We start from the raw sequence: 10,732 nt of genomic DNA, 5'->3' as shown, positions 1-10,732 counted from the left end.
AGCCTCCACGCTGGGCAAAAGAGCGCCTGGGCGGCTGTCAACCATGAAGGGGAGGCCCTGGCCCGGCGGCGCATCTATCGGGACTCGGGTATCCTGGGCGCCTGGATCTCGCTGCCCTCCGCCGCCGGGGGGTTGGGGTGTGGGTGTGGGTGTGTGTTTTGGGGGGGTTGGGGGGGAAGGGAGCACCGCACTCAAAAACGAAACGTGCAGGAAATTTCCAAGAGACAATCGCGAAGAGCAAACAGATTTGGGGAAGTTCTGCCTTTTGGCCAAGGCCCCATTGACAGCGGGTCAGCTACAGCCCGACTCCTCTAGAAGTGGGTTCACATCGCACCCTGCCCCTTTGGGCAACTCTGGGCAAGTCCCCTCCTAGCTTGGCCTCAGTTTCGTTCATTGTAAATAAAGCCTGGCACGGAGTGCAAACACGGAGCTACCAGCCACATGTCGCGGGGCGTCCTCGGTGGCCTCAGGCCGTGCAGCAGGGGGCCGCTGGGACAGCGGCCGGGAAGGCAGAACCGGAGCTCCTGCGTCACGTGTTCATAAGCCCGCCCACTCTCGCCCGCGTCTAAACGTCATCCGCCCCGCCCCGGAAGTAACTGTTTATGTGTTCCGGGTCTGCGCGCGCAGCGGCCAGGGTTCCGGATGTCGCGTGGTCTGGTGACCCGGGGCGGGGCATCTCTGCGGGCCTAGGTCGTGCGTCCCGGCCTGGAGCAACCGAGGTCACCCTGAGCTGCGGACCTCGACGCGATGCTGAGCAAGTTCCTGGGCCCGCGCTACCTCCAACTGGCCAAGAACTGGTGAGGTCTTGACCTCTACCCTTCGTACCCCGCGCCCGTCCTTCGCGGTCCGCCCCGCCGCTGTGCGGCCCCAATTAGTGCGCGCACCGCCGCCCCCAAACCCATAATTGTGCGGGGCCACAGATGGGAAAACTGAGGTACAGAGAGGCGGAGCGGTCTGGCCCAGCCACACACTAGTACGTGGTGGGCTCCGGGTCCGAGGCCGAACCGCTCTGAGCCTGTTTTCCCACCTGAGGGCCACGACGTTGCCCACCCGGGAGGCGCGCCCCCTGTCCCGCCCAGCATCCTCGGCTCAGCTCTTCGGGCCTGAAAACTAATCGTGTATGTTCCCGACTTTGCTTTTGACGTTTTAAATGACCTTGTACTGGGAGCATGAAGCCCACGGCTGCATCTGCCTCTGCACCCTTGTGGGAAGTAGATGGGATTGGGGTGGCTGCCTAAGGAGCTAAGAAAGAGGGGCCTACGCTTGGCAGGCGAGCCCCCGAGCTCAGGCAGGAGTGGGAGCGGCCTCTGGACAGTGGCTCTGGCAGAGTCCTTCAGGTGGACACTGATGTCGATGATTGACAGCCGGGGTGACCCGGGCCCAGGACGGTTGAAGGGGTTGAAGGCTGTTCCTGGTGCATCTGGTGAGAAGCACCAGCGCCGATGCAGTCCCTCCGCCTTCCCTCCGCCTGTTGGCTCTGACTTCCCGAACTCAGCTCAGTCGGTTCATTCTCATCTGGACTTGGTCAGAGCAGCGACAAACTCATCCAGGCTTTCAGTTAGTAAGCACTTAGCACATAGTGGGTGCCAGAGACACAGCAATAAATGGAACCTTTGTGGCTGATGTTCTAGTCAGTGGACAAGAGAAAGTAAATGAGATCTGTAAGACTGTGTCCTCAAGGGAGTAACTCACCCACTCTGTGCCTGTTCTCATCTGTAAAACAGAGACCCTGATATTCATGCCTCCTTCAGTTCTAGGCTGTTGCAGGAGATAGCCAATCACTGTAAACTGTATATATGGTGCTTGCATGCACGTATTAGCCATTGCAATGGTGGTTACAACTTGTGTGTGTGTGTGTGTGTTTAAATTGATTTCAGAGACAGCCGAAACCGGTTTGGCTCAGTGGATAGAGCGTCGGCCTGCGGACTGAAAGGTCCCAGGTTCGATTCCGGTCAAGGGCATGTACCTGGGTTGCGGGCACATCCCCAGTAGGAGATGTGCGGGAGGCAGCTGATCGATGTTTCTCTCTCATCAATGTTTCTAACTCTCTATCTCTCTCCCTTCCTCTCTGTAAAAAATAAATAAAATATATTTTTTTTTAAAAATTGATTTCAGAGGAAGGGAGATGGAGAGAGAAACATCAATGAGAGAGAATCATTGATCGGCTGCCTCCTGCACACACACACGCACCCCCAGGGATGGAGCCCACAACCAGGACGTGTGCCCTGACCAGGAATCGAACCTTGACCTCCTGATTCATAAGTCAGTGCTCAACCACTGAGCCATACTGGCTGAGCAGGTTTGGTGTTTTTTTTTAGTAGCAAATTCCTCAAATAAAATCTTAGGCAGGTCCCAATTTGAAAGCAGATAAGAGTGGAGTCACTTCAGAGTCCTCTGTTTGTGCCCACCCTGCAGGATCATCAGCAGTGTTCACACACTGGACAGGGGTCAGTGCATGGTGGATACTTGATATTACAGTAGCTGGGGATCGGGGAGGGACCCACATGTGCTACCAGGAGGATGAGACCCCAGCAAGGCCTGACCCCCACTGTCCTCTCACAGGATCCCCACGGCGGGCATGTGGGGCACCGTGGGCGCCGTGGGGCTAGTGTGGGCCACCGACTGGCGGCTGATTCTGGACTGGGTGCCCTACATCAATGGCAAGTTTAAGAAGGACGACTAATTAAACTGACCTCCTCAGACCCCTCTGGTAAGTTTAGCAGCTGTCGGCAGGTGAATCCCATGATTCCCTCATGGCAGAGGAGTGACCTTCCGCAAGGTGGGTTCCCCATTCCTAGGCCTAGGGCAGCAAGGCTGGTAGGCTGGACTGTTCACCCTGGAGAATCGCGCCTAAGGGCGGAGCTCTTGGGTAGGCTCTTCAGGTACCTCCTGCCTGATGGCCCAGAGCTGCCAGCTGGCAGCCTCAGTTTATGGGACAAGGGAATGGGCACAGTTCACTGCTCGATCTGGGAGAATGACTATCACCCTACTTGCCATCTCAATCTGCCCAGCCCTGGGTAGGACAGAAGGATGCCCATTTTACAGATGGGGCAGTGGAGTTGGTGGGCCACAGTAATGACCCTTCAGACTTGTCCATTAGTCCCGTGTGACCATCATCACTGTGCTATGTTACTAGCTTGCTCCCCACGTGAGTGTGCGTGGCTTTACCCCATGTCACAGAGGAGGAGCTGCAGCCCTTAGATGGCACAGCTAGATCTGGTTTTGGAACATGGCTACAGCATCTGTGTTCCTCCTCACAGCTCAATGCCTCTTTCCCCATAAGATCTGGAGCCAGGAGACTTCTGCTCACCCTCTTGTTCCCCTCTAGGTGACTGGTGGTGCCAACAGCTTCCTTCTCAGCACCTGCTGCATCTGGAAAAGCCCCAGCCTTCGGCATGGATCGAGAGGAAATCTACAGTGTGACTTAGGACTTTCTATGTTTCTGAAAATAACTTTGATGTGTGAATGCATTAAACCTTGCTCTGAAACCTGCCCTGCCTGGACATGGTGATGCTGCAGACTTGGTAACCTGGTGGCTCGAGAGACCCAGGGGTCCTTTCAGCTCCAAAATTTTGCAAATCTCTGAGTTTCCTAATGGCTGGCAGAAATTGGTTATTTAGGTATTTAATAGGTAATACCTATAAAGTGCATTTACCTATTGTTACCTTAAGAAATTACCCCATAATGCCCGGCAAGTATGGCTTAGTTCACCACTTCTCAACCTGTGGGTCGCAACCCCTTTGGGGGTTGAACAACCCTTTCACAGAGGTTGCCTGAGACCACCGGAAAACACATATATAATTACATATTGTTTACAGTAGCAAAATTAGTTATGAAGTAGCAACGAAAATAATTTTATGGTTGGGGGTCACCACAACATGAGGAACTGTATTAAAGGGTCGCAGCATTAGGAAGGTTGAGAACCACTGGCTTAGTTGCTTGAGCATCATCCCATGCACCAAGGGATTGCTGGTTTGATTCCAGGTCAGGGAATATGTCCAGGTTGTGGGCTCGATTCCCCAGTGGGGGCCTGCAAGAGGCGGCAGATCAATGTTTTTTGGTATTATTATTTTAGAGAGGGAGAGAGAAAAAAACATTGATCAGATGCCTCCCACATGCCCCCCTTCTGGATATCAAGCCTGAAACCCAGGCATGTGCCCTGACCGGGAATTGAACCAACAACCTCAACCAACTGAGCTACACTGGCTGAGCAATAAAAATATATCTTTAGAAAAAAAGAAAGAAATACCCTATGACAAACACTCATTTTCAGTTTCTGAGGGCGAAGAATTTGGGAGTAACTTATCGGTTGTCCTGGCTCAGGATCTCTCATGAGGCTGCAATCAAGGGGCCACCTCATCTGAAGGCCAGACTGCGGATGGAGGAGCCAGTGTCTCCCTCATGTGGCTGTTGGCACAGCGAGGCCTCAGCTCCTCTCCAGGTGGCTTTGCCCACAGAGCTGCTTGGGCATCTTCACAGTGTGGCTGCTAACGCTCCCGCACCACCCCCTGCACCCCCCAGTGAGTGGTTTCACAGTGAGCAAGCAGAAGCCACATGTCTTATGAGCTACCCTCTAAAGTCTCACTCCATCCTCTATTCTATTCTCACTGCACATTCCATTCACTAGGACCACATCCCCGCATCCAGCCCACACACAAGGGGAGAAGAATTAGACTGTTTTCAAAAGAGGATATCAGAACTTAACAGATGTATGAAACCATCACATGAAGGATATAAAAACAGGTAGGTACATACGGATAAGGCATAGTCCGTTCCCTTTGGTGCCCCTGCCCAGTTCTAATTCTTGCCAAGTTCTTGAAAATTCTAGAAAGATTCTATATATAGACAGTATATTTTTTAAAATAGCTGTTATATTAGTCTGCATGGGCTATCATAACAAAATACCACAAATTGGGTGGCTTAACAGAATTTATCTTATTTTATTCTTAACAGAATTTAGATAATGAAAGTAGTTTCAATTTTCTCACAGTTCTGGAGGCTGGAAGTCTAAGATCAAGGTTCCAACAGGGTTGGCTTTGTGAGGACCTGACTCCTGGCTTGCAGACAGCTGCCTTCTGACTTGATGCCTGAGTAGAGGGAGGAAGAGAGAGCAAGTGGGCTCTCTGGTGTCTCCTAGAACCCTACTGATCCCCGGGTGCCAGGACCCACCTTTCTGATCTCATTTAACCTCTTTATATCCTTGGAGGCCCCAATCCAGACAGCCGCACTGGGGCTCAGAACTTCAACATAGGAATTTGTGGGGCAGGAAGCCCTTATGCAGTCCATAACAGCTGTATATTTTTAACACAAGTAGTGGCATTTACTACACACCTTTCCACATGTACTTTGTTCATCTAAGGCTTATTTCCTGGATGTGTGAATGCATTAAACCTTGCTCTGAAGTCTGCCCTGCCTGGATGTGGTGATGCTGAAGACTTGGTAACCTGATGGCTTGGGTGACCACTTAACCCTCTGAGTGCCAACCAATATCCTAGGAACTATGCTAAAATTTCCAAGGCATTTTGAGTTAAGATGTTTAATTTTTTTTCCCCACATAAAGAGTGAACTACTAGCATCTAATAGTGACACTGCAGGGGGAGCGCGATAGCACTCCCGGCACTCTAGGTGTTAAGCAGTATCCTTAGTTTTATTTTTTGGTGTGTGTGTTGTTGTTGTTTTTTGTAGTTAGGTTGATATTTCTCAATGAAATGCTTATTATGGAAGTAATAAAGCTAGAACGTTTTTGGAAGGCATGCATTTCATTTCCAGATTAGAGAACTTTAGTCAATAAATCATGTCCAAACTACACATTAAAATGTTTATAAGCCCTAACCGGTTTGGCTCAGTGGATAGAGCGTCGGCCTGCGGACTGAAAGGTCCCAGGTTCAATTCCAGTCAAGGGCATGTACCTTGGTTGTGGGCACATCCCTAGTAGGGGGTGTGCAGAAGGCAGCTGATCAATGTTTCTCCCTCATCCATGTTTCTAACTCTCTATCCCTCTCCCTTCCTCTCTGTAAAAAATCAAAATATATTTAAAATAAAATAAAATGTTTATAAAACTCAAGCTTTAAAAAAACAAGCAAGCTTTAACATTTATATCCAGCTTTCCACATCTGTGCAGGCAAGGAATAAGATTGCACATAAGTGTAAGCAGTGCAAAAATGTGGAAGTGGAGTGATGTGCTAGAAATTGAATACAGAGTGTAAGAAAGCAATGGAAAAATCAAAATAGAAAACAGGAAAACTATATGGTCAGAATTAGGAAAGGTGAAGAATAATACCCTTGTTACTATATAAGTTAAATTAATGAGCCCTAGCCAGTTTGGCTCAGTAGATGGAGCGTCAGCCTGCGATAGGGTCTCGAGTTCAATTCCAGTCAAGGACACATGCCCAGGTTGCAGGCTCAATCCCCATTAGGAGGCAGACAATGATTCTCTCTCATTACTGTTCCTATTTCTCTCTCCCTCTCCCCTCCTCTCTGAAATCAATAAAAGTATATATATATTTTTTTTTTTGTATTCTTTTTTTTAAAATATATTTTATTGATTTTTTTACAGAGAGGAAGGGAGAGAGATAGAGAGTCAGAAACATCGATGAGAGAGAAACATCGATCAGCTGCCTCTTGCACATCCCCCAGTGGGGATGTGCCCGCAACCCAGGTACATGCCCTTGACCGGAATCAAACCTGGGACCTTTCAGTCCGCAGGCCGATGCTCTAAGCCACTGAGCCAAACCAGTTTCGGCAATAAAAATAAATTTTGAAAAAGTTAAATTAGTGACACACATAGCACTTAAGTAATTTATTTTTAATCCGAGATTTTTCATTGATTCTAGAGAAAGGAACGGAGAGAGACATTGATCGGTTGCCTCCTGTACATGCCCCGGCGGAGATCCAACCCCAAACCTGGCTATGTGCCCTGACTAGGAATCAAACCCAAGACCCTTCGGTGCATGGGATGACACTCCACAAACTACTGAGCAACACTGGCCAGGGCAGCAGCCTCAGTTTTTAAAACTGCCTGGTACTAACATTTATTAACTAGTCAGTTAGCCAGGGATGTTTATTTCCTGTCACTTGCCATTTATAATACTTGAGATGTTCTTTCAGACATATATGAACATATCTGTCACTTAAATACATGGTGAATTGTGAGATAAATGAGTATTCATAAATTTTTGTTAACAGTATTTAACACATGCAGCGTGGACAGGCTGTGCAAAAGGAAACATGCCCCAATTCCCATATTTTTAGGCATTTTTGTAATGGTTAATAGTTTTTTAAAAAATATATTTTATTTTTTACAGAGAGGAAGGGAGAGGAATAGAGAGATAGAAACATCAATGATGAGAGAGAATCATTGATCGGCTGCTTCCTGCACACCCCCTACTGGGGATTGGGCCCACAACCCAGGCATGTGCCCTTGAGTGGAAATGAACCCAGGACCCTTCAGTCCTCAGGCCGACGCTCTATCCTGAGCCAAACCGGCTAGGGCAATACTTTTTTTTAATAACTTTAATGTTCCGGGGGAAAAACTTAATCGTTAAAAAAAACTACATAAAAAATAAGTACATAAAAAATAATTTTAAAACAACATAAAGGGCATGTCTCATTTTGTCTTGGTCTCCAAAATGGCTTGACACAGCACTGTTTGCTCAATTCTGTATTTACTTAAAATTTTAAGCCCTAACTGGTTCGGCTCAGTGGATAGAGCATCGGCATGCGGACTGAAGAGTATACCTTGGTTGCGGGCACATCCCCAGTGGGAGGTGTGCAGGAGGCAGCTGATCGATGTTTCTCTCTCATCGATGTTTCTAACTCTCTATCCCTCTCCCTTCCTCTCTGTAAAAAATCAATAAAATATATTTTTTTAAAAATTTAACATTCTGATACACTGCATGGTAAAAGCATTCAGCAGTTTATTCCTGCTGGGTGTTCAAAGGACAGTGCGTTATAAATTCAGTATCTGGCATCGTTGGTTTTCTCGGCTTTAAGCATGTTAAACCTGGTAATTTGGCACACACACACCTTAAATTTGGGCCCCAGGAGAGTTGCCTCCCTAGCCTCATATTAGCTTGCAGGGACATTGGCAGTGTCTGGGGACATCTGTGGTTGTCACATCTCAGGGTTCTCCTGGCATCCAGTAGGTGGAGGGCAGGGACACTGCTCAACATCTCACAATGCCCAGGAAGCACCCCTGGGCCCCTGTACACAGAGAATAACTGGACTCCTGATGTAAACAGTGCTGAGGGGGAGACCCTGCCATAGAAAGTCTTTTAAAGGTTCTTCATATGGCCCCTTCTGGTTTAATTTCTGTTTTCCCTTGTGGAGGTGGGCAGGGGAGGGTGTCTGCTTGGGGACTGAGCCAGCCTGCCTGGGAAAGGGGGTTTACTTCAAAGGAGCAAAGTGCAGGGAAGGCCCAGCCGAAGGGGAGAGGAGTGGGCAGCCCTGTCCCTCCCTCTTGGGGTCATGCCCGCTCTCCTAGTCAGGTACACAGCCTCTGGATCAGTTGCTTGGGGTATGATTCCAGGGGCCAAGTTTGGGCCAGATTCCCTGAGAAGCATGTGAGGAGAAAGTAGGCGGCACATAGGCTGTATATTTGACAGTGGTTCCTAAGATCAAAATTATGATCCAACACCACACATCCATCAGCATGATTACTATCAAAAACAAAACAAATGCCAGAAAATAAGTGCTGGCAAGGATCTGGAGAAACTGGAACCTGCGTGCACTGTTCATGGGAATATGAAATGGGACAGCTGCTGTGGAAAATAGGATGGCAGTTCCTCAAAGAATTAAACATAGAATTACCATCTGACTCAGCAATTTCACTTCTGGAATTCCATTTCTGTGTATACCCCAAGAACTGAAAGCAGGACAGGGGATAATCCTCGGGACCCATGACACGGGGTGGGAGTGTTGTTAATACTTTTTCCTTTATATGTGTCCAAATGGCTTCGCTGATTACAATTAATGTGTTGTCTCTATAATTGTATTTCTTTTTTTAAAATATATTTTTTATTGATTTCAGAGAGGAAGGAGGAGGGAGAGAGAGATGGAAACATCAGTGATGAGAGAGAATCATTGATCTGCTGCCTCCTGCACACCCCCCACTGGGGACCGAGCCTGAAGAAACCTGGGCATGTGCCTGGACCTCATGGTGAATGGATCGATGCTCAACCACTGAGCCACACCATCTGGGTTGTAATTATATTTCTTTTTAAAAAATATATTTTATTGATTTTTTACAGAGAGGAAGGGAGAGGGATAGAGAGTTAGAAACATCGATGAGAGAGAAACATCAATTCAGCTGCCTCCTGCACACCTCCTATTGGTGATGTGCCCGCAACCAAAGTACATGCCCTTGACCGGAATTGAACCGGGGACCCTTCTGTCCGCAGGTGGACGCTCTATCCACTGAGCCAAACTGGTTAGGGCTATATTTCTTTTTCTTTTTTCTTTTCTTTTTTTTTTAAATATATTTTATTGATTTTCCACAGAGAGGAAGGGAAAGAGATAGAGAGTTAGAAACATCGATGAGAGAGAAACATCGATCAGCTGCCTCCTGCACATCCCCCACTGGGGACGTGCCCGCAACCCAGGTACATGCCCTTGACCGGAATCGAACCTGGGACCTTTCAGTCCGCAGGCTGACGCTCTATCCACTGAGCCAAACCGGTTTTGGCAATATTTCTTATATTAAGAAATAAACTCATGCTCTGGCCAGGTGCCTCAGTTGGTTGGACCCTCAACCCATACACCAAAAAGGTTGCAGGTTCAATTCCCAGTCCTGGCACATACCTAGATTTCAGCTCCCTCCCCAGATGCAATCAATTGATGTTTCTCCCTCTCTATCTCTAAAAAAATCAATAAAAACATATCTTCTGGTGAAGATTAAAAAATTAATTTAAAAAATAAAGTCACACCCACAGGAAAACACATCTAGCAGATTAGGACTAGTTAAGGCCAGGGTCCTGGAGCCCTGGGTTTGGGTCTGAACTCTGCAGATAGAAACCTAAGGCTTCAAACCAGCTTTGGAATCTCGTCACCCCCCATTCCCATTCAGGGTGCCCACTTGGCTACTTTGCCTGCTCACCTGTCTGTGCAGCTCCCCCTTAGAGAACCCAGGGGGGGAAGGGATATAAGGAATCTTCTGAAGTTGCACTCACCTGAAGACTTGAAACAAATGACACCTGCCTGCTGTGGGCTTGGGTTTCCCCGCCTGGGACCTGCCTCCAACCTGAGCACGGATCGCGCGGCCCAGAGTTGGGAAGACACCTGCTGGGGAGAAGCAGGTACGCGGGCTGCCGCTCTTGCACTCCCTGGGTGGTCCTGGGCCTTCTCACTCACCCTCCCGCTCACCCCAGGACTCCAGGGCGGCAGGCAGGAGGTCCAGCCGGGCCTGGCGCCCGCCACCCACCGCCGTCCACTCCTGCAGTCTCAACGCCTGCCCGGGCCGGCCAGGCTCTGCTCCGGGGAACAATGAAGCCATGAGAGGGACTGCCAGGGCAGCGCCACCTGGACCCTCTGGCTGGGATGGGAGGAGGTTATGGGAGGGGGACAGAAGGAGGGCGAGACCCCCAACCCACAGACGGTGGCCGGACTAAGGTGGAGGCGGGGAGGAGGCGGCGCACTGCCGGATTCGGAGACGTCAGAAAAGCGCTGGTGGGACCCGGGGCATGCAGCGGGGTGGCCCACGGCCACGGCCCGGGATGTGGACCCCGGTGAAGAGGCT

General features: G+C 49.2%; 1 protein-coding gene and 1 non-coding gene across 2 annotated transcripts; both read left to right on the top strand.

Moving 5' to 3' along the window:
* The first annotated feature begins 632 nt into the window (after positions 1 to 632).
* LOC118658907 (cytochrome b-c1 complex subunit 10) lies at positions 633 to 3,492 on the top strand. The gene is made up of 3 exons (XM_036314719.1): positions 633 to 797; positions 2,563 to 2,710; positions 3,329 to 3,492. Exons 1-2 carry the CDS (start codon positions 748 to 750, stop codon positions 2,681 to 2,683), a joined length of 171 nt encoding a protein of 56 aa, XP_036170612.1. The 5' UTR covers positions 633 to 747; the 3' UTR covers positions 2,684 to 2,710; positions 3,329 to 3,492.
* A 4,395-nt stretch (positions 3,493 to 7,887) lies between these two features.
* LOC118659473 lies at positions 7,888 to 8,025 on the top strand. The gene has a single exon (XR_004968586.1). It is a non-coding gene; the product is annotated as a small nucleolar RNA SNORA8 (small nucleolar RNA).
* Positions 8,026 to 10,732: the final 2,707 nt, after the last annotated feature.

The sequence above is a fragment of the Myotis myotis genome, unplaced genomic scaffold (genome assembly GCF_014108235.1).
Source record: "Myotis myotis isolate mMyoMyo1 unplaced genomic scaffold, mMyoMyo1.p scaffold_m19_p_6, whole genome shotgun sequence".
Classification (NCBI taxonomy): Eukaryota; Metazoa; Chordata; class Mammalia; order Chiroptera; family Vespertilionidae; genus Myotis; species Myotis myotis.
This window is presented reverse-complemented; position numbering and strand designations above follow the sequence as displayed.